This window comes from Taudactylus pleione, unplaced genomic scaffold, assembly GCF_031769625.1.
Source record: "Taudactylus pleione unplaced genomic scaffold, aTauple2 ptg000690l, whole genome shotgun sequence".
In the NCBI taxonomy this organism is placed as follows: Eukaryota; Metazoa; Chordata; class Amphibia; order Anura; family Myobatrachidae; genus Taudactylus; species Taudactylus pleione.
In genome coordinates, this window is record NW_028285092.1 from 422,563 (window position 1) to 446,780 (window position 24,218).

Sequence of the window (24,218 nt, forward strand, 5' to 3'; positions counted from 1 at the left end):
AACTATTCTGTGTGCTTACACCTAATGCAGGAGCTCCGTGTGACTTGGTAGCGCCAAGCGTCTTTTCGTGCGGCATTTTACCTTGTAATAGTTATCATTTAAAGCAGCAGAAGCTACTTACGCTATGTGGCATGCCTATGTTCTATGCGCAACTGCCGGTGTATCTGCATACGAAAAGCTACGTTAGTGTTACAGCCGCCGACACTGTGTAGTGTTTCGCATGCAGATACACTCATAGTTGGTCACAGAATATAGGTATGCTGCATATCATTTTAGATACATTTGAAGGTAACAAGTCGCATGAAAAGATGCTACCGAGTCACGGCATGGTGCAACTAGAAGAGCTGTTTAATGCGCAAGGAGGCTAGAAGTATGAGGACACATCTGTATGTGTGTGTGTATATATGTATATGTTTTACACATATTACACTAGCTGTTCCCTACGGTTTGCCCACAAAATCACTTCTGCCAACATATATTTATTTTATTTGTGGTGTTCCAATTGTATTGCTTTGCATAGGGGCCCTATCGTGGGAGTGGCCCACGTGACCAGCAGTACTATGCAGACTGGCGGCAGCAGCACCTTCACCCACCACTCACACCAATGTCACTGTGCCCTGTTCTCAGACGCCTATCTTTTTCAAACGAACACTGGCCCAAAGCACCCCACCCCTTACCGTCCACAGGCATAGTGTTAACTTTGAACAAACACACTGCTTTCTTATGTTAGCACAGATATATATTTAGAATGTAAGCTCTTTCGAGCAGGGCCCTCTACCCTCTTGTGCTTCTCCCTACTGTATTTTCATTTATCTCTTTACACCCACATAAGCAGCCAAGTTTTAGTTGCCCTAGTGGGGAATAAGGTCGCTTATATATAGCTATGTTTATTATCCATGTCTGTGTCCTGCATTGTATTGTAAGTCACTGGTTACTTATTTGTTTATGTCCTTTGTAAGGCGCTGCGGAACACTTGTGGCGCCATATAAATAAATTATATATAAATGTGTGTATAATATATATATCCTGGCTGTGCCTGTTATTTATTAGAAGTACTGTTGAGACCTAGAGTGCCATCGTTTCACTACTATATATATATATATATATATATAGATATAGTAAAACATAAAAAAAAAGAAAAAAACTGCCATCGTCTCATGTGGCTTAACCAGTTTACACGAGTAGGAATTTTATTCTAGATATAAAAATTGTGCTTCTTAATTTAAATATGCGCTTTCATACATTATGTATATTTATAATCCCTGGATTTAGGCTAAATGTGGAATTTGTTTTTCTTGTCAATATACTGAGTAACACCAATTAAGAACTAGAAGGGACTGTTTTTTGATTTAGTTAGTGTGTTTTTTTTTTTTTCAACAGGGTTAGCATAAAGGAGTCTTCTGTTGCTAAATTAGGATCGGTGTGCCGTAGAATTTATAGAATATTTTCACATGCTTATTTCCATCATCGCCAAATATTTGATGAATATGAGGTATGTGTTCAATTATATTCAAAGATTATTTAAATGTGGTGTTTTATTGTTATTTTGGTGGGAATGGAAACAATGGTAATCCTAGATTATATATGCTTTTGATTGGATTTTTTTTTTTTTCTTTGCAAATATTATTTGGTGGTTGCCTATATTCTGTGAGGATTTTAGCATTGTTAATTTTTAGTGCAAGTTATTTTATATATACAGTCAGGTCCATAAATATTGGGACATTGACAGAATTTTCAGATTTTGGCCTCTATTCACCACCACAATGGTTTTGAAATGAAACAAACAAGATGTGCTTTAACTGCAAACTTTCAGATTTAATTTGAGGGTAATTACATCCAAATCGGGTGAACGGTGTAGGAATTACAACAGTTTCAATATGTGCCTCCCACTTTTTAAGGGGCCAAAAGTAATGGGACTATCAACTCAAAAGCTTTTTCATGGACAGGTGTGGGCTATTCCTTCGTTATTTCATTATCAATTAAGCAGGTAAAAGGTCTGGAGTTGATTCTAGGTGTGATATTTGCATTTGGAATGAGTTGCTGTCAACTCTCAATATGAGATCCAAAGAGCTGTCACTATCAGTGAAGCAAGCCATCATTAGGCTGAAAAATCAAAACAAACCCATCAGAGAGATCGCAAAAACATGGTGTGGCCAAATCAACTGTTTGGAACATTCTTAAAAAGAAAGAACGCATCGGAGAGCTCAGCAACACCAAAAGACCCGGAAGACCACGACAAACAACTGTGGTGGATGACAAAAGAATTATTTCCGTGGTGAAGAAAAACCCCTTCACAACAGTTGGCCAAATCAAGAACACTCTCCAGGAGGTAGATGTATATGTGTCAAAGTCAACAATCAAGAGAAGACTTCACAAGAGTGAATATAGAGGGTTCACCACAAGATCCAAACCATTGGTGAGCCACACAAACAGGAAGACCAGATTAGAGTTTGTCAAACAACATCTAAAAAAGCCATTACAGTTCTGGAACAACATCCTATGGACAGATGAGACAAAAATCAACTTGTACCAGAGTGATGGGAAGAGAAGGAAAGGAACTGCTCATGATCCAAAACATACCACCTCATCAGTGAAGCATGGTGGTGGTAGTGTCATGGCGTGGGCATGTATGGCTGCCAATGGAACTGGTTCCCTTGTATTTATTGATGATGTGACTGCTGACAAAAGCAGCAGAATTAATTCTGAAGTGTTTCGGGCAATATTATATGCTCATATTCAGTCAAATGCTTCAGAACTCATTGGACGGCGCTTCACAGTGCAGATGAACAGTGACCCAAAGCATACTGCAAAAGCAACCAAAGAGTTTTTTAAGGCTAAAAAGTGGAATGTTATGCAATGGCCAAGTCAATCCCATGACCTGAATCCGATTGAACATGCATTTCACTTGATGAAGACAAAACTGAAGGGGAAAATGCCCCAAGAACAAGCAGGAACTGAAGACATTTGCAGTAGAGGCCTGGCAGAGGATTACCAGGGATGAAACCCAGTGTCTGGTGATGTCTGTGTTCTAGACTTCAGGCTGTAAGTGCCTGCAAAGGATTTGCAACAAAGTATTAAAAAGTGAAAGTTTGATTTAGGATGTTTAGTTTGTCCCATTACTTTTGGCCCCTTAAAAAGCGGGAGGCACATATAGAAATCGTTGTAATTCCTACACCGTTCACCTGATTTGGATGTAACTACCCTCAAATTAAATCTGAAAGTCTGCAGTTAAATCACATCTTGTTTGTTTCATTTCAAAGCCATTGTGGTGGTGAATAGAGGCCAAAATCTGAAAATTCTGTCAATGTCCCAATATTTATGGACCTGACTGTAATAGCTTGGTGATGTATTAAATATTCATAGACCGTTTTTAGAAATTAAAGTGCTGGAGATAGCAATTGGTATAGTTAACGATTAAGGGCCGTATTCAATTTGAGCCGTTAAGTCCGGATTCGCGGTAATTTACCGCCGATGACGTCATTATCGCCTGTTTTAGTTTTCCTCCGTATTCAATTTGAAAGACTTTCCACCTAGGCGTTAAGTCAATGCAATGTAATAGGCATTAAAGTATCGCTTATGAATGGCAGGCGTTAAAAAGTGCAGAATTGGGGTGCAACATTTCGGGAACCCCCGTGCAGCCTTCAGACAGTCCCCCAAAGGTAATCTGTGTCAAAAAAAAAAAAATGAAGTGCACCCCAAAAATGGACTTTGAAAAAGGGAGGTAAAAAAAAAAAAAGTTTGGGGACAAAGTTAAAAAATAGCAAACTTGACTCTGGGGGGGTCCCTAAGTATGCCCCAAGTGTTTTTTTCATTGCAGCTGTTTGCGGCAGGAAGTTTTTTCACGTTCTTTTCAACTCACTTTAGTGAGTTTAAAATATGCTGACCCCCATTTTCAAGTACCCCAAACCTGATGGGCATAGTTATTTTCCCCCAAAAAATCTTCTAAATGCTCTTCTGCAGCACTTTCTTCAAAGCCGCATTTATTCACCTGCCACGGCTATTAGAAACCCCGACTTCCTTCAGTAGTTAAAAATGGGGGTACACATAGTGATCCCCCATGTCTACACATCTTTAGCGGGGTCCCTAGAATATTTCCCAAAAATTCACGTTTTTTTTTTTTTTTTAACCTTAAAAAAAAAATTAGTAAAAATGTAAAAAAAAAAAAATATGATATAAGGCCCTCCCCCAAAAGCCAAACCAGCCCCAGGCTTGCCAGCCAGTGGTGGTTTCTAAAAATACGGGGAACAAATTGTGTAGGGTTCCACCGTATTTTAGAACCAACACCAGGCTGCAGGGACTAGTGCTGGTTTTATATATAGGGGGCAAAAAAGACGTGGGGTACCCCCTATATTTAAGACCAGCACCAGACCCAACCGACTGGGGTGTAATGCCACAGCCCGGAGACCCAATCACCGGGGCTCCAAGTCCAAAGCATTACACCCCAAGTCGGTCAGAGCAAGCCGGTGATCTCGGGTTAGTTGGGGACCCCCCAAACAAGGGTCCCCCCTCTCCCGAGCACCACAGGCTTACGCTGAAACCTGGGGCTCATCCCCATACCCCTGGAGCGGTGGGTATGGGGCTAATAGGGGGGGCAAATAATGTAACACTATATTGTACTTTACAGTGGAACTACAAGTGCCAGCATGCCTGCCATTTTGCACTTGTGGAACTACAAGTGCCAGCAGACATGCGGCACCTGTAATTTCACTGTAAAATAAATAGTTAAAAAAGACAAGACACACACAGTGTCCAGTATAAGTTTATTACACACACCTACCCATTCACACATACTTACCTATACCAGATGTTCGGTCCCCTTGTCCACGTAGAATATCCAAAAAACATGGCCCTGCAAAGAAAAAAAAATCACACTCACCTCTATCCTGGCCCTGGTCTCCGCAGTAATCCACGTACTTGGCAAAAAAAAAAACTACTACACGACCCACGAATGAGCTATGAATATGTGTGTTCCCACGCATACTCACAGCTCCCGAATGCCAGCTGACGGCACATCCACGGAGCTGGCAGTCCTGAGAGCCAATCAGCGGCCGCGCTGACTGTAGAGCGACCGCTGATTGGCTCCGGCTACTGACAGTTCCCATGTGGGCCAGTCACACCAGAAGTGATGCTCTTCTGCATCACTTCTTCAATGTCGGGGAAAAAAACACCAGCCGCGGCTATTTAAAAACCCTGACTTTCTTCTGCAGGCAAAAACGGGGGTACCCATAGTGATCCCCGAGGTCGGGACATCTTTAGGGGGGGTCTTACAATTTTTTCCCAAAAATTCCCGTTTGTTTTCGCCGATCAAAGTATCGCCGGGTGCCGTTTTCGCCTACTTTCAAATTGAATACGGGGATACGCGGGTACGCGCGCGATACTTTAACGCCTGGAAAACAGGCGAAGCCAGCGTTAAGTCCGGGCCGCGTTAAGTTAACGAGTCTCGGCTCAAATTGAATACGGACCTAAGTTGACATTCGTTATGAAAATTTTTAATGGTTAATAATGAGTATTATAATTAAAAATTGACACCTGAATAGAGATTGGCAAACTTAATTTTTTTCCGGAAAATACCTCCCTCCCTTTCTCCCTCCCATGGTCATATCTGATGGGACTAGTCGGAAACACCTCCCATCTTTTCTGCATCCTTGTATCCTCCCCCTGTGTCTGGTGTGCAACTGATCACTGCTGATCATGCATCGAGCGGCTGCAGAAAGGAAATGTAAATCAAGCAATTCCCCAATGTATATCTACCAGCTGCAGAGAGGAGCAGCTGCCAGGGAAATGTAAATTTCCGAAGTCCCAAATATTCATGATCCCATTATTTTATTGGTCGATTAAAAATCAATATTAATGTTAAGGGTTTAAAAAAAAAAATAATAATAATTTTTTTTTTTTTTTCTACTTCAGGGTCCATAAGGATCCAGAGAGATACCATGGGGATAATGTGGTTGGAGAGATCCAGGCACCAAACAGTTAAAGCTTTCAGCTCCCAGGATGCCTCGGGTCATCCTCCATATATACCCCTCCCCTAGCCACAGGCCTTCAGTTGTTTGTTTGGTGCGGCAGGATTCAGACGCACCTTTGTAAGCTTTTATTTTTGTTTTATTTTATATGTTTTTGGGTTGGCAGTACTGAGCGACTGAATTAAAGGCGCCAATACTGCAACTCCTTCTACCTCAGCCGGGCCGTAACGCCAGGAATAGAGCTGGTGATTCCGGCGGGTCTCAGCTGACAGTGTTAGCAGCGATGCTGGGACCCGTATTGCAACTGGACGCACGGAGATGTCTAGTAAGGCGATTCCTCGCTTACGGGGAATTGTGTGCGGCAGTCCTTGCTTCCGGTGTAGGAGACGCACCGGAAGCTGCTGCAGTCAGGACCCGGAGGGTCCGCATCTTCAATAGACCACCGGGGTCTTATCATCTGATGCCAGGGATCAGCAGCAGGCGCTTTTGCTGCCATGAGGCCAGCGAACCCAGTCGGTTGATGCAGCTTAGGGGAGGTAGGCACTCTGCTGGCAGCTCCTCCCTCAACCCAGACGCGGCCCCATCAAAGGTGTTCGTGTGTCTGTCGCTCCTCCTACCCGCCTCGCGTTTGAGACGCTCACAGTCCACTATCTGTGCGCTGCTGTATCTGTTGGTCTCAGGAGGTTTTGGGCCAGTCTACCTGTATACATTTCCCATGGGTCAGGTATATAGTGCTCTATATCCTACCAAGCATTGTGTTTTGAGTAGTTGATTCAGAGCCCATTGCAACTAAATTGTGTATGCATTGTATGTGACTGTACGCTAGCTGATGTGTTTTATACTGCCTTTTATTTCTGACTGTTTATAGCTTTCACTGTTTTTCTCCTCATCTCTCTGTCGCAGGTGTTTGAGGTTATTTTTATACTTCACATTTAATTATTTGTGAAGGTTGTCATATTACATTGCATTGTTACCTTTTGAAATTGATACAGTATGTCAATAAGTAAAGGTAATCAGGAGGGGGTCCCTGTGCTATGTTTACACCTTCTATACATCCTTCCTGGAAGGATGCTCATGACCACTTGAGTATGGCGCAGTCAGCAGTTGCTAGCTGACCGATTAGTTACTAAGGCGCCTAAACGCAAGTTATCTTTTTATCAGTCTGCCCAGCATACGGATTCAGGTGCATCATCAGACAAATCAGATGATGCGCAGGGTTCTTCTCAAGGGTCTAGTTCAGGAGAGGAGTACCATCCGTCCTCAGTGGATGTTCCTTCTTTAGTGAGGGCGGTTAAATAAATCCTACATATTCAGATGATGAACCAGCTCCTAGTAAGAAGGCTCCAGTGTTTAAACACCAGAAGGTGGTCAAAACTAAGTTTCCTAAATCTGAGCAGCTTACTGAGCTTATGGAAGAGGCATGGGATAACCTGGATAAACTTATGTGCATAAAATATTAAAATCGTTGTATCCTTTACCATCATCTGAATGTACTAAGTGGGTACCTCCTACTGTGGATGCTCATGTAACGCACTTAGTCAGAAATGCTATGTTGCCTATTCCGTCAGCATCTTCTCTTAAGGATTCTACATATAGGAAAATTGAAACATGTCTTAAGGCGATATTTTCATCATCGGGAGCCGCTACTCGTCCAGCTATGGCTGGAGCCTGGGTAGCCAAAGCTGTTGAGGAATGGACGGGGGCATTGGAGGACTCTCTACCAGATGCTACCAGAAAACAGCTTGCATATATCTCCCACATACGAGAAGCGGCCTCCTATTTGGGAGGAGCTGCAATAGATGCTGGAATTTTAGCTTCTAAAGCATCAGTAGTGACGCGCAGGGTCCTTTGGTTAAGATCCTGTAAAGCTCTGCATTTTTTCACACCGGCTCCACGTCTACCAGACGTGTAGAATACCATCCATTTTAAACATTCTTTATTTATACCAAGACTCATGTGCCATTATCTCTTATGCATTTATCTTTTATGCATCTATTTTTTCTGCATGTGTTTTACAGTACTCAACGATTAGTGGAATATTCTTTTCCTAATTTGCTATTGCTTTTTAGCATAGATCTCCCCTTTTATTGGAGAGTGTTTCCAGTTTTCTACACATGTATGTACATGATACTATGTGATTTTATAATTCATGTCTACCGCCTTTAGATTTGTTCAATAAATGTTATATTTTAAATCCTCTTTGTACGAATCTGCACTTTTATCTAAACGTATACCATCTTCTCACATGGAACACTAAGCAGCGCTAACTCTTGGACACCCCTAAGTCTATTAAATCAAGAAAGTAATCTGCCAATAAACATTCTGGATCTGTGAGCAGTATACAAAGCACTTGTCATGGCACAGAACCTGCTCCCGGGCAGGCTGGTCCAGATCCAGTCTGACAACATGACTACAGTGGCCTATCTCAACCATCAGGGAGTCACAAGAAGTTATGCAGCCATGAAAGAGGTGACAAAGGTTCTGATTTGGGCAGAACATCCTCTTCTGTCCATCTTTGCAATATTCATACCGGGCGTACTCAATTGGGAAGCAGACTTCCGAAGTTGCACGCTGGAGAGTGGTCTCTCCATCCGGGAGTGTTTCAGCTCCTGTTAAACAAATGGGGTCTACCAGAAATAGATCTCATGGCATCGCATCACAACCACAAAGTCCCCAGGTACGGGTCCAGGTCCAGAGACCCATCGGCAGCCTTTGTGGATGCACTGGCAGTGAGATGGGACTTCAAGCAAGCTGGCGTATCTCTTTCCTCCGATTTCCCTTCTCCCAAGAGTGCTCAGGAAATTCAAGCAGGAAGGCGGAACTATACTATACTGGTGGCTACAGTTTGGCCCAGACGTACAGTAATTGTTTCACCAACATACAGAATCTATCCATAGACAGTCCGTATCCTCTTCCTCTATGGCAGGATCTGCTAACGCAGGGTCCCTGCTGGCATCCGGATTTACCTTGTCTGGCTTTGACAGCATGGCTCTTGAATCTTCCATCTTGAGAGCAAAGGGTTTTTCTAGTTCTGTGATTCAAACGTTGCTTATTGCACGGAAACCTGCCTCTGCCTGCATCTATTACAGAGTTTGGCATTCTTTTGGTCAATGGTGTTCCCATAGGAAGTATGATCCTAAGGTGTTCAGGATTTCCAGGATACTGGCTTTTCCACAGGCAGATGAAGACCGGGGTCTCCGCCTGGCCACTTTGAGAGTGTAGGTTTTGCAGTCTGAGAGACCTACACGTGTGTCCTGTTGGCAGGGGAGTCTCACACCAAAACGTTTGTTAAACCACCTTGTGGTGTTTCACCTACAAAGTCCTGGAGTGCTGCCTTTCGGATATCTGGCACTCACTGTTAATGCTGAAGCTTTACCAACTTATCCTCTGTGGTGCACACTGGGACCCAGCATGAAATACATACATGTGGGAGCAGCAGCGCTCAGGGATAACCAGTGCAGTCACACCACCTGCTTCGTCAACATTTCAATGTTATTTACATTTTCATCAGGACAAGTACAAAAATGTTTACTCTCCTTTTATGAGCTCCCCATCACCAAAGCATGATGACGCCACACCCAGTGCATCCATCACCATAGCAAGTTTACAAACAGAGTATACAGATTTACTATGAGTCTAGCAACACTGTTCGAATGATATAAATAGTTTAATTATTTTTTAGTATAAAGAGTTACATCTAAGATACAATAAATTATATAATTTAAATTGTTACATTTTCTTTCATGGACTTATTACTCATGTGCAGCACAAGATAATTATGGGGACATTTTGTGACCAAAAAGAATGCATATCGAAATATTAGTATTTGAAAAAATATCCATATCAATTATAGGAGATTGGTGAATCATTATAAAAAGCATTAGAGACCCAGCGTTTCATTCAGACCTTTGGGAGCTAATGTATCCAATAAAAATCAATTAAGCTTCCCTTTGGAGTAATACTTTACACCGATCTCATTCTCTAGTCAGAGGGGATAATTGGTGAATGATGCTAATGGATGTCTAGCACTGGGAAGTCATCTATTTGGGCAGCCATCCGCTCAGGTATTAGTGAACAGCTGGAGGACACGGGAACTTTGGTGATGAGGTGCACATAAAAGGTGAGTAAACTTCTTTCTTTTTTTTTTTTTGTACTTGTAAACACTACCCCAAGAGGAAGGCCACAGCGTCTGAAAGGTATACCCTGCATACTTCATCTCCCCTAGCATCCTCCTTCCTGCAGCAGAGACCGTGCCCGGTAACCGCAGTCTTGTGACCAGCATCTTTACCAACCCGGAAGCAGTATGTTTGAATAACAGAGGACCACCAGGTAGACACTGGTAGGAGAATTGATGCCCCACAGTGTGTTTACACACGAACCACTGTTGGCAGCATCACCTCCAACATAGATCAGCCACCCCGGATAAGATCAATGCCACATGGTGTGTCCATAGAGCCACGCTGTTGGCAGCGTCTCCCAGAAGGCAAGGTTAGCGAACCCAGAGATCCGGTGAGCATCTTGTGCAGACCCATCTTGCTGCAGGTAGCTGTTCTACACCAAGACTACCTACCACAACCATCTACTGCATAGATTGGCTATAACTTCCACTGTGGTAAGATACCGGAGTCAGAAGCAGGACACTGATCTCTGTACACTCCACTACTATCGAACAGCACCAAAGTACGTGATACATATCGCATGTGCCAACACAATGCTGCGAATACAGAAACTTCTATCAGAGGCATCAGTTGAAACATTAATAGAACATTGTGTGCAACAAATAAAGCACTATTTTCAAGTGCATTACAGCCTGTCTTTTCTTCTTCGGGTTCTAAAGTATCCACAGGAATTACCTTGGGGTATGTAGTTGGATCGCATCCAATGCACCAAACAGTAAAGCTTTGCAGCTCCCATGCCAGACACGAACTTTCGGGTACGGATTCCCACATCTCGTTTGCTCTAATTGACCACCTATTGTGTGAGACGTGCACAGTTTAGAGTTGGTTTGTCCACAGCTGTAGCGGTTGGTCTGAGGTTTGGTCTGTCTCTCTATATACTTCTCCCTTGGGTTTGGCATATAGCATACTCTATATCCTACCATCTCCCTCCGGGGGCCGGTCAGTTGATTTAGTCCATATTGCTGTAGCAATTGTGCGCATTGTATGTGACTGTATGATAGCTGCTGTATGTACACTGCCTATGTTTTCAAATCTATCACTGTTTCTCCTTATCCCTCTGAGGGTGGGGTGTGTCATTGATAGACTCACATTGCATTTAGACTTGCATATTTTATACCATTTATACATTGCATTATGTCTGAAGGTAAAGATGATGATGGGAGTCCTCCGGTGCTTATATCCTGTTCCGCAGGCCTGTCTGAGCAGAATGTTATCCAAAATGGGTTCTGTAATAACTGTGGCAAACAGTTACCGAATACATCTGGTAAACCTGCCCCAGTGCCAGAGCCGGCTTGGATGGCCATCACACCTGAGGTCTTGTCCTATTTAATAGGCAGGGCCACGGAGGTACGGGTTCCAGCTGCGGTGATGCCTCAGGCTATGGGGTACCCACAGCGTGTACATCCTATGTGTTTACCCCCCATGATTCCCTGTTGGGTTAATGTGGCTGCTCACTCTAGTCGAGTATACTACCGTCCTCAGCCTCTCCGCAGGTGGAAGGAAGAGTGGTAGTAAGAAAGCAAGGGCCTAAAAAAGGTTCTCGTCATGTGTTGCTTCAGGAGCCTAACTCAACCTTCTCGTCAGACGATGATTCTCAGAGTTCTGGGTCAGTCTTGGTAAAGGAGGACCATCAATCCCTGGTGGATGTTCCCTCTCTGGTAAGAGCGGTGAGGTCTGTCCTACAATATTGAGGAGGAGGAGGTTGCACAGATATCTAAGCAGGTGGTCTTTAGACGTCAGGTGGCGTCTAAAGATTATTTCCCTCAGTCGGGGCAGTTGACAAACCATGTCTGAGGCATGGGATACTCCTAGCAAGCATTTTCCGTCCACTAGGAATGTAACCTCTCTGTACTCATTTGCACCAGGAGCATGAAATAAATGGGAAGTTCCCAATGGTAGATGCTCATATCACAATATTAATTAGGAGCACTACGTTGCCCATTCCGGCAGCATCATCTTAAAGGCGATTACGGATAAACTTTATAGCCACCTGAATTAAATGTTTTCTCTACCTGGGACCATTACTAGGCCAGCTATGGCTGTAGCTTGGGTGGCCAAGGTTATGGAGGATTGGACAAAGTCTCTACGGGAGGCTATAGTCGACCCAACAAAAGAGCGGTGCAGTCCTCCCCCTGGAGGATGTCGGGGTTGGAGGCCGACAGTTCTCCCAGGCCTGGCAGCAAACCACTACGGATGCCTGGGTACGAGAGCTGGTCTCTCATGGTTATGCCATTACATTCCGAAGGCATCCCTGTGAGAGGTTTGTTCCTACAAACCTTCCTGCAGACCCTGTCAGGGTTTCGGCCTACCTGGAGTCTGTGGGGGGGCTCTCCTGGACTCGGGAGTCATAGTGCCCGTTCCTGTGATGCAACAGGGGAAGGGTTATTACTCAAATTTATTTTTGATTTCTAATACCCAATGAGTCGCACCGCCCTATACTGAATCTAAAATCTTTAAACCGATCTGTCAGGTGCCAAAGTTCCGTATGGAGAAAGGTCAGTTATGCTGGCGATAGAGCCAGGAGACTTTATGGTCCCGCTGGACATACAGGATGCATATCTGCATGTCCCAATTGTAAGATACCACCAGGCCTTTCTCAGGTTTGCGGTGGATCAGCAACATCAGTTTCAGGCTCTACCCTTTGGTCTGGCTACAGCCCCTCGGGTATTTACAAAGATAATGGCAGTCATGACGGCTCGTCTCAGAAGACAAGGAGTCAGGATACTGCCATATCTAGACGACCTCCTGATATCGGCCCAGTCTCAGGAGATGTTACAATGTCATCTACAGATGACTATTGTTTGCCTACAGGAGCACGGCTGGGTGATCAACTGGAAGTCTTCTTTCACCAACTCAGCGGATGGTGGACGTAGGGGTGTTGCTGGACTGTGTGGAACAGAGGATCGTTCTGCCGGAGGACAAGATTGTAGCACTACAATCTCTGGTGCAGAATTTACTGTGCAAGCAAACCATGTCAGTTCACTTTGCTATGCAGATACTGGGCTCCATGGGGGCCACATTCGACATGGTGGCTTATGCCCAGTTCCACTCCAGGCCTCTACAGTTGTGGATCCTGGCCCAGTGGGATGGTCGATATCATTGGATAAAACATCAGATGATTTGTATCTCACCAGAGGTTCGACTCTCCCTGGCTTGGTGGTTGGAGATGACTCACTTATACCCCTTTTTACACCAGAGCAAAAACCTGGGTTTTGGCTGAGTCTACCCAGGTCGCAGCTCAGTGTAAAAGGGTCCTTGAAAAATAACCTGGGTCAAATGACCCGGCAATCCAACCCGGATAGCTACCAGAGTCGGACCCAGGATGAACCTGGGTAATGGTGCAGTGTAAACGGCGCAACCCGAATTATCCAACCTGGGTCATGCCTAAAATGAGCTGATTGGTGGTTGTGGAGCAGTCGCCTCCCACTTTTTATGACCTCACAAGTTTAACACGGCAGACCCAGGTTCAGTGTGAATGGAGCTGACCTGAGAATAACCCAGATCCATGGTGCTGTGTAAATGGTGTCTGACATGGGATGGAACCATGTCTGAAAACCCAGGTCGGACTCGGGTTTTTGGTGGAAAAGAGGTATTAGACAAGGGTCGGCCATTATGGGTCCCGGAATGGGTACTCCTAGCTATGGACACAAGAAGGACATCTACCAATAAATATATTGGAGCTTCGGGCAGTGCGCAGGACCTTCTTCACGGCGGGCCTGTCCAGGTTCAGTCCGACAATGTGACATTGGGTCCTACATAAACCATCAAGGAGGCAGCCATGAAGGAAGTGGCAAGAATTCAGTGGGCAGAGGGCCATCTTCCAGTGATCTCGGCAATTTTCATCCCATGTGTGCTCAACCGGGAGGCGGACTTCCTAAGTCGCTAGGACATACACGCCGGAGAATGGGCTCTTCATCCGGAGGTGTTCCAACTCCTGGTGGACAGGTGGGAGTTACCAGACATAGATCTTATGGCATCACGTCACAACCACAAGGTCCGCAGGCATGGATCCAGAAGAGGGACCCCTCAGCCGCCTTCGTGGACGCTCTTGCGGTAAGATAGAACTTCAGGTTAGCGTTCCTGTTTCCTCCAATCTCCCTCCTTCCAAGAGTCGTCAGAAATTTCGAACAGTAGGACGGCAGGATGATACTATTAGCCCTTGCCTGGCCCAGGAGGCATTGGTTCTCCGATCTGACACGTCTGTCTGTAAACAGTCCACTTCCTCTGCCTTTACGGCATGGTCCATGCCTCTACCAGGATTTACCTCGGCTGGCTTTGATGGCATGTCTCTTGAGTCCGCCATCTTGAAGGCCACAGGGTTTTCTGCTTCTGTAATTCAGACGAGGCTGAGAGCAAGGAAGCCTGCTTCGGCTCGCATCTATCAAAGAATTTGGCATTCAATTTTTCTGTGGTGCTCCCACAGGAAATATGACCCTATGGAGTTCAAGATCTAGAGTACTGGCTTTTTTGCAGGCAGGATTAGACTTTGGTATTTGCCTGGCTACCTTGAGGGTCCAAGTTTCAGCTTTGATAGTTTGGTTTCAGCGTAAGATTTCCCCCCTGCAGGATGTTAGACCATTCTTTCAGGGTGTTCTTCTTCGGCTGCAACCTCCATTTCTCCCACCAGTGACACCATGGGATTTGTCTTTGGTTCTCAGGGCACTGCAGGCGCATCCCTTTGAACCCTTGGATAGGGTGGACTTGAGATGATTGATGGCAAAGACACCTTTTTATCCTCGCCATCTCTTCAGCTCGCTGAGCTTCTGACTTAGCAGCATTGTCATGTCGCTCGCCATATCTGATTTTTCATCAGGATAGAGCTTTCCTCCGTACCAAGGCATGCTACCTTCCTAAGGTGGTTTCCAGTATTCACATTAAATGAGGAAATTGTAGTACTGGCTTGTCTTCAGGTGAAGCTTCCTTGGATGTGGTTCGAGCTCTTGGTATTTACGTGGACCGTACCAGCTCCATCAGGAAATCTGAGTCTCTCTTTGTTTTAAATGGGTTTCACAAAAGAGGCTGGCTAGCGAACAAACAGACTTTTGGCTCGCTGGCTTCGTATGACAATTTTGCAAGTCTATACTCAGGCTGCTCTCCCTGTCCCTAACAGGGTAACAGCACATTCCACTCGGTCAGTGGGACCATCGTGGGCAGTAAGACAGGGCGCCTCGGCTGAACAGTTTTGTAAGGCAGCCACTTGATTGTCTTTGAATACGTTTATCAAATTCTATTCTTTTGATACTCTTGCCTCCCAGGATGCTTCCTCTGTCGCACCTGGTCTCATTTGGGATCTGTTCTTTAAGCCTTTTTGTTCAGACTCCCCTTCGCATAATTGAGTGTTTCTTGTGCAATTTTTTTTCCTTATCCACTCTCCGTCTCTTGCCTCAAGGCTTGGTTACAATCTGAATGCCTGTGGCTGGGGGTCGGGTATATAGTGAGGAGGACCAGTGCATGCTGGGAGCTCCAAAGCTTTGCGGTTTGGTGCATTGGATGGGATCCAACTACATACCCCAAGGTAATTCCTGTGTACCCTATGGACCTCGAAGAAAAATAATTTATCAAAAGTATGTTATACCATAATTCTGTATTTTCACATACTTAAGCACGTGCATTACACTAGACTTACTACAGCATAGAACATATAACAGATGAGGGCTGAGCGTTATAAATGCCTACCTATCTCTGCTTAGATTACCTCCACTAACAGCAGCACAGTCCATTAGATTAGTACCCCAGTATTTTTTTTTGTACTTGTCCTGATAAAAATGTGACACTGTACTTATTACCCCTGAGTGTCGCTGTGTGTGTGTTTTGTATAATATATAAATAACAGTAAAGTTGAAAGGCGTAGAAATGCTTTATCGGACCCCTCTGCACCAGCACCCACTACTTGAACTTTAAATTAGGAACTTCTTAATTTATTGATTGGCAGTATATTCATTGATGTGATCCTCTGATTGATAGATATATAGATTTATATATATATATATATCTCTATCTATCTATCTATCTCTCAATCACGGGGGTGCACTCACCAGTCTTCCAAAAAAGCTTTTAATCCATCTTATGCATATGGGTACATGCAGTATAGCATCAACGTTTCGGTCCTATGCTTGGACCTTTGTCAAGATACCTATAAAAGTGATACCATTGCCCTTATATACCCTAAGCCTCCATATAGCACCTCCCATAATGGTTAAAACCAACAATCTATTTATCAATAAGCTTAATAATAAACTCCATGGTGATTAAGAAACTAATAGCCACACCTGTGTATATAGAAACGGCAGCATGTAATCTTACCTTATAAGACAAAAACCTGATAGTGCCATCAAGCACATATCCAGCATTATGGCCACATGCGTTCCAGCGGGGCTCAGTTTCCTGTCTAGTGGAACGCACAGCCAACAGGCAGGAAGTGTCACCCTATCATGTGGTACAAACCACTCGACCACATGACCGCAGCTAAAAGAACTCAAGTGCCATAGCCGATTCTAGACAAACTTGATGGCGCTACTCAGGTGTATACATATAGATAAATAAATAACATATACCGTAATAAAGAACGTATATAGTGCTAAAAAAATCCCATTTATAACTATACCAAAGTTACAATTAAATGCCATCTATATAGACCGCAATTAGGGGATATACAAATCAGTGCAATAATAGAATTACAAAGACTTGTATAACTAAGGACACAGACGTCATAGGAAGTATAGAAAAAAAACGCAACCAACAAGAATTCAAAAAGCTGATGTCACTTGAAAAAATGTCACTCCAAAAACAAAATAAAAAATATAAATAAAACAAAACTAAAGTTACAGTGAAACTGAAGAAGCTGGTGAGTCACCCCTATTTCCCAGTAGTGCAGGAAAATTCCAAGGTGAATAGAATCATTCAGGCCACGTGGCCAAACAGTATCCAGTTTATGAACACACAGGTCTTCCCTTTGTAATGGACACTTGGACCGATCTCCTCGCCTCAGGGGTGGTACCCAGTCAATTATCATGCACGTCATGGTTGCCAGTGTGTGGTGAGCCTCAATAAAGTGCTGCGCAACTGGTTTATCAGAATTTCCATTGGCTAGGGCACTGCGAATCGAGGACCTGTGATTGGCCATTCTTTCCCTAAAGGGACGATTGGTTTTGCCAACATACATCAAAGAACATGGGCACATGAGAATATATACCACATGATCAGTGGTGCATGTAACGCAATGTTGAATCCGGATTTTACGGCTCGTGTGGGTGTGATGAAAAAACTCTCCTGCTGACATGCTTCTACACGTGGTACAGTTGACACATCTGAAGCAGCCTGGTTTAGGTACACTCAACCATGTACAATGCTCTTTGTGTCGCAGAATTTGGTCAGGTCTCATTAATATATCCTTAAGATTCCTTCCACACTTTTAACTCATCAATGGTCTGTTGGGTAATCGGCCCTTAAAACTTGGATCTGTGGCAACAACATGCCAATGTTGGTGTACTGCCTTATGAACAATATGGCCAGCTGTATCGAAAGTTGTCGTCATTACAAAGGGGTTAGCAACTCCTTTCTTCTGTTTCCTACTACTCCCAGTTTGGAAAATATTCCAAGCTTTTTTCAGATAACCACCAATCGTCTTGGTACTGTATCCCATTTCACGGAATCTTTCCTCCATCTCCTTCAGTTGTTGTTCTGCCATTTCTAAATCAGAATTATTCCGAATAACTCAAAAATTGCGAAATCGGAAGATTTCGTTTAAGGGATTCCGGATGGTGACTTTTCATAGATAATGTGTTGCGGTCCATAGACTTCCTATAGAGTCGGTGTCCATAACAAAGATCAGTGGTGTACACTGAAATATCTAAAAAATTAACTTGCACAAAGTCATATATCATAGTTAGTCTGATGGGCGAATCCAATTGGTTCAGATGTTCCAATATATTCAGAAGAGCTTCCTCAGACCCACTCCATATCAAAAAGATATCATCAATAAATCGGCGATAAAATACAATACTATCTCCAAACAGTGGGTAGATGATGTATATGCATCCATGTATAGATTAGCATAAGACGGGGCGATGTTGCTTCCCATTGCTGTCCTAGCTGTCTGGAGATGGTATTGATCACCATATCTGAAGTAGTTGCATGTAAGGGTCAACTCCAGCAACTCCATCATAAATTCAATAGGTGGACTCCCAGTATGGTTTCCAATTAAAGCATGTTTAACAGCTGATAAACCCTCACTGTGGGGGGATAACTGTATACAACAAGGACACATCCATGGTTACCAAAACGCCATGCGGCACCAGTGGCAATACATTCAATAAAATCATTCGTATCCTTGATGTAGCTACTGATCTTTCTAACACATCCCTGTAGGAAACTATCGGTGTATTGGGCCACTGTTGAAAATAAGGAATCAGTACTGAGAAACCCCAGGACGTCATTATCGATCCATCCATTCATACAAGCTGAGTCCAGTAAATTGTCAAGTTTATTCTTATAACTTACTACAGGATCCCCACGCAATGGACAGTATGTAGCAACATCTGCCAATTGTCTCTTAGCCTCAAGGTCATAGTCACTGGTATTTAATACCACCACGGCTCCTCCCTTGTCAGCTGACCTAATAGGAACATGGTGATTATTCTTTAAATCATTAAGTGCCAATCTTTCAGCAGGTGTCAAATTATATCTAACTCTTTTTGTTTAGTCAGGGATTCAGGAATAGTCTGAGCCAATAATCTACTAAAGGTTTTTATACTCTGGATTATATGAGGGTGGTTCAAAAGAGCTCCTCTATTTAAACCTATTATCCATAATTCATTAGATTCATCACTAAATTTCTCCTTAAGTCTAAGTTTACAAGTTAATTTGTACTTATCGATTGACCATCTGAACTCATCAAAGTGAGTAGTTGGAACAAAAGGCAAACCTCTCGATAAGAGGCTCATCTCAGCACTGCTCAGTGTATGGGTGGGTAGATAAGTTTATCAACGACCCCTCTGGCTCTTTGTGATCTTCTTCTTTCCTCCTATATTTGCCCCGCCTCGGGTGGGGCCTTCGTCGTTTAAAGGAAAATCTGCTTGTGAGCGAGTGAATGCTCTATGTAACGGTGGTTTGGAAGTAATTTGTGTGTCAGAGGAATCTCTGTCAGACGAGGTATAACTATCTAATTGTGAGGGATAAACCCGATACCTTGTATTCCTAAATCTTTGTGCCTGATTGTCACTCCCCGTCAGCCACCTGTAAACCCGATGGTCATGATGATCACGCTCTACTTTCTCTAGTTTAGCTCGTTTAAGTTATATGATGTCCCTACGGTACTTATCAATCAGATTTTTTCATTTATCAACCCACTGTTCAGTTGGATCACCCTGCAACGTAACCAAAGCAGTAGTACGCAGCTTAGCAATGTCTGATCTTTTTCAAGTCCACTCCAACTTCCTCAATTACTAACAGTAACAAATCGAATGAGCACTTATTCAGGACTGAGAACCATTTACTGCAAAACATCGGATTACTCCTACCAATCGTGGGCACATTTTTCAAACGAAACCCACGTGGGATTTGTTTTTTGCGGAAGTAGTCAGAGAGAAACTGTCCGTGGAGCAAAAGATCCACTTCTCTCTTTTCTAAATGTAAGATCTTATGATCGAGATCAGTAGCAGTTTCTGCAGGTAATTCATCAAAATCATTAATCTCGAATGGGACACGTTCTGCGTCCTCATCTGTCAAAGATAGCTGATCATGCTCAGCACTCAGTGTTCTCCCCAGAAATTTTTTCCAGCCGGGTGGCATCCAAAAGTAGCCGGGTGGGGGCCTTCGCAATTATGCGCGCGCCGGGAAAAGGGGTATCTCCCAGACCAATCCAGCCCGACATGTCTCAGGCTGCTCCCCCACTGGCTCTGTCAAAAGTGCCCATTATGCAGTGCCCCTGTATTTGTGCCCTTTATACAGTGCCCCCTGTAGTTTTCCCCTTTATGCATTGCTCCCTGTAGTTTAGCTTTGCCCTTATGCAGTGCCCCCTGGCTGAAGTAGTGCCCCCTATGTAGTGCCTGCAGAATGGTCCCTTATGTAGTGCCCCCAGGCTTAAATAGTGCCCCCAGGCTGGCCCCTTTATGCTTTGCCCCCAGGCTGGCCCCTTTATACAGTGCCCCCAGGCTGGCCCCTTTATACAGTTCCCCCAATCTGGCCCCTTTATGCAGTGCCCCCAGGCTTAATTAGTGCCCCCATGCTGGCCCCTTTGTGCAGTGCCCCCAGGCTGGCTCCATTACAAATGCCCCCAGGCTGGCTCCATTATAAAATGCCCCCAGACTGGTCCCGGCCCCAGCACTTACCTTTACTTGCTGGCGGCTCTCCCGCTCGCCGCTGCTGCTACCGCGCGCTGACTGGATCTAACTAGATCCAGCAGATGCGCGGGGAAGGCTCCTCACGTCGCGGATGACGTCACCCGCGCAGTGCATCACTGGGAACGCTGGCCTCTGAAGTGATCGGAGGCTTCTTTAGCCTCCGGTCACTTCAGAGGCTAGTGTTCTACAGCGGGGGTCAGCGGGGAAAAGTGCCGGGGCGGCAGGCTGTTTCTGCCGGGCGATGCGCCGAGCAGAAAACAGCCTGGGGAGAACACTGGCACTGAACAAAAGCTCTGCTGTAACCAAATTTTCCATCTAAGTGCTATATATTAAATACACCATTGACCTTTATTAGCAAAAAAAATTATACCAAAAACTCAACATAAAAAAAAATGAAAATAGGAAAAAAAATTATGAAAAAAAGATAATGTAGATATGTCCAAAATATCCGTAGTCCATAAATCACACAGAATTTAGGAAATAGTCCACTTCAGTGATTTCATAATGACAAGTAGGCATGTAGTAAATCTTCACAGTTTGACGGGTGCAAACCAAAATAAGCAGACCAATAGCTGCCTATATCAACAATTCCAGATGAATCCACACTCACGATAGCATATATAATCTGCTGGGGTGACAACCCAAAAACAAGGACAAATAAATATATAGATTGCATTTAATTATAACTGTGTTATAATTATAAATGGGATTTTTTTAGCACTATATACGTTCTTTATTATGGTATATGTTATTTATTTATCTATATGTATACACCTGAGTAGCGCCATCAAGTTTGTCTAGAATCGGCTATGGCACTTGAGTTTTTTTTAGCTGCGGTCATGTGATCGAGTGGTTTGTACCACATGATAGGGTGACACTTCCTGCCTGTGGGCTGTGCGTTCCACTAGACAGGAAACGGAGCCCCGCTGGAACGTACGCCGCGATCATGCTGGATATGTGCTTGATGCCACTATCAGGTTTTTGTCTTATAAGGTAAGACTGCATGCTGCCGTTTCTGTATACACAGGTGTGGCTATTGGTTTCTTCATCACCATGGAGTTTATTATTAAGCTTATTGATAAATTGATTGTTGGTTTTAACTATTGTGGGAGGTGCTATATGGAGGCTCAGGGTATATAAGGGCAATGGTATCACTTTTATAGGTATCTTGACAAAGGTCCAAGCATAGGACCGAAACGTTGATGCTATACTGCATGTACCCATATGCATAAAATGGATTAAAAGCTGTTTTGGAAGACTGGTGAGTGCACCCCCGTGATTGATTGATTTCTTTGTATCTAAAGAGGATTATTTATTTGTCCTTTTTTTGGGGGGGGGGGGGGTTGCCACCCCAGCAGATTATATATACCCTCGTGAGTGCGGACCCATCTGGAATTATATGTGTGTGTATTTATGTGTGTGTGTATGTGTGTGTGTATATGTATATGTGTGGGTATGTATGTGTATGTATGTATGTGTGTATATATATATATATATATATATATATTATATAACAAATATATGAAAGAGTGCGCTATTATTATTTTCGTCTTTAGGTAATATTTGATCTCAAATAGATTCTTTCCCAACACATTGGATTGAAAAAAGATAAAGAGGGAATTCAATTAGAGGCGAAAAGCCATATTCGCCTGTTTTTTTGTGAAAAATTTGCCTAAAAAAAATTTGCCAAATTCAATTCCAGGACAATTTCGCCTAAGTGGAAACAATTCTCCAAAAAAGATTCTCCAATCAATAGCTGGTGAAAAGAAATCTTTATTTTGGGGTGCAAATGTGGGGAAACAACTCAGACCCCTTGGGACAGCCCCCCAAAGGACAAATCTGCAAAAAAAAAACAGACAAAAACCTAAGTACACCCCAAAAAAGACGTAATTTTTGGGGTGAAAATGTAAAAAGTGGGGGGATAAACATTAAAAGTAGCGAAATAGACTTCTTGGGGGTCCCCAAGTATGGGTCAGGTGTTTTTGGGATTGCAGGTGCATGCAGCAGGTGGATTTTTCACGTTTTTTTAAAAGTTCACTTTAGAGACCTAAAAACATGCTAGCACTCATTTTCAAGCACCCCAAATTTGACAGGACTACTAATTTTCACCAAAAAATACAGCTTTATGCCATTCTTCACCACTTTTACAAAGACGCTAATAGCAAGCAATTTACACAACTTAAGTACGCAAAATAGTCTTATTAGGGCTATTAGTACACATATTGATTCCTTATGTTAGAGCATCTTTTCTACTTCAGTGTCCATAGGGTATCCACAGGATATCTTGGGGTATAGGTGATGACGTCAGGCATAGGGCACCATAGAGTTAAGCTTTCAGCCTCCCAGGATGCACTAGGGTCCCCCTCCTATACCCCGCCCCCGAGCCAAGGCATCTTAGTTTAGTTTGGTGCCCGGCCGGAGTCTGATGCACCTGTTAGAAGGGGGGCTATGAAGAGACCCTGAAGTTTCTTCAATGCAGCTGTGGCTGCATATCTGGAAGTACAGCATGGACAGTCAGTTCTGACATCCATGCTGTCTTCCCTACGCCCCCGCCGGTACCAGAACGCCGGTACTGGGCCGGGGATGCTGGTAGGCATCTGGGGTCACAGCTAGCGGTGACCCCAGATGTTCTGGACTATGGCCGGAATCAAAGGGGACAGCAAGGTAAGCAGCGGGGTCCCGCGGTGGGTCCCCGCTGATACATGGTCCAGAGTCCCCAGGCAGGGGGCTCCCTGGGGACTGGCTGCAGCGTGGAGCCAGGTTCTAACCTGCGCTTCCACTACCCCCCTGGGACAGCAGGACCCGCGGCAGAGCGGTAGTGTTGCGGTGTCCCAGGGGTTAAATGCATGCCAGGGGAGCGCGCCTTCCCTGTCTCACAGCCGGCGCCTCCCCCGCTGCACACAGCCCTCTCTGCACACGCCGACTGGCCATGTGGCAGCGCTCCTCCCCCAGGCCGGCCTCCTCTCTGCTCCTCGGTGGCCATCTTTGGAAAGCATGGTGAGCGCTGCTGGACGCTAAGGACGGTGAATCGCGGTCTGGGTCCCCCTGCATACCTCTCCGTTGGATTAAGGTCTGTGTATGCAGCGCTGTGTCCTACCAGGCTCTGAGTCTGCATAGTTGAGGATCAGCGCTGATAGTGCAGGAATTTATTTCTTTGCATTGTATGTGACCTATGCTAGCGTCTGCTGCCTGTACTTTCATTTTCTATCTGTCAGCATTTAACTGTCTCTGTTCTTTCTGCTAATGCCCTTGCGGTGCTTGCAGGGTGGTCTCACACTATACTAACGAGTATCAGTGAGAGGGGTCACATACTTACCATTATGTCTGAAAGTGATTTTCCTCTCCAGCTTTTATGTACTACATGCAAGGTACCTATAGCGGAGGGGGACGGTAGTGCGGAGGGACTATGTCGACGGTGTTATTCATTGACGCGGCCGATTACGGTCACTGCTCCAGTACAGGAGCTGCCCTGGGCTTGTTTTGCCAAAAGCGCTTACAACCCTCGTGGGCCAGTTAGCTCCGCAGCCTGCCTTCACTCAGATGGGTTTGTCACAGCAGTCAGTGGTGTCGTCACCCATGCAGGGGTTCCCGAGACAACTAATGGTACCCCACAATCTCCCTGTTTCCCCTCCTCAGGTCTCTCATGAGCCTGCGTGGGTTAATTCGTTAACAAGCTCTGTACAGCAGTTGTCAGAGGTGTTGCAAGGGGAGTCTGTGATGCGGCCTCACAAGCGTCC

The 24,218-nt window shown here is 44.4% G+C and overlaps 1 protein-coding gene across 1 annotated transcript in view; it reads left to right on the forward strand.

The window, feature by feature from the left end:
- MOB4 (MOB family member 4, phocein) overlaps positions 1–24,218 on the forward strand; it is a 105,610-nt gene that overhangs the window by 74,161 nt on the left and 7,231 nt on the right. The window contains exon 7 of the mRNA XM_088456234.1: positions 1,381–1,492. Coding sequence (XP_088312360.1) covers positions 1,381–1,492 — 112 coding nt within the window. The remainder of the gene's footprint in view (positions 1–1,380; positions 1,493–24,218) is intronic.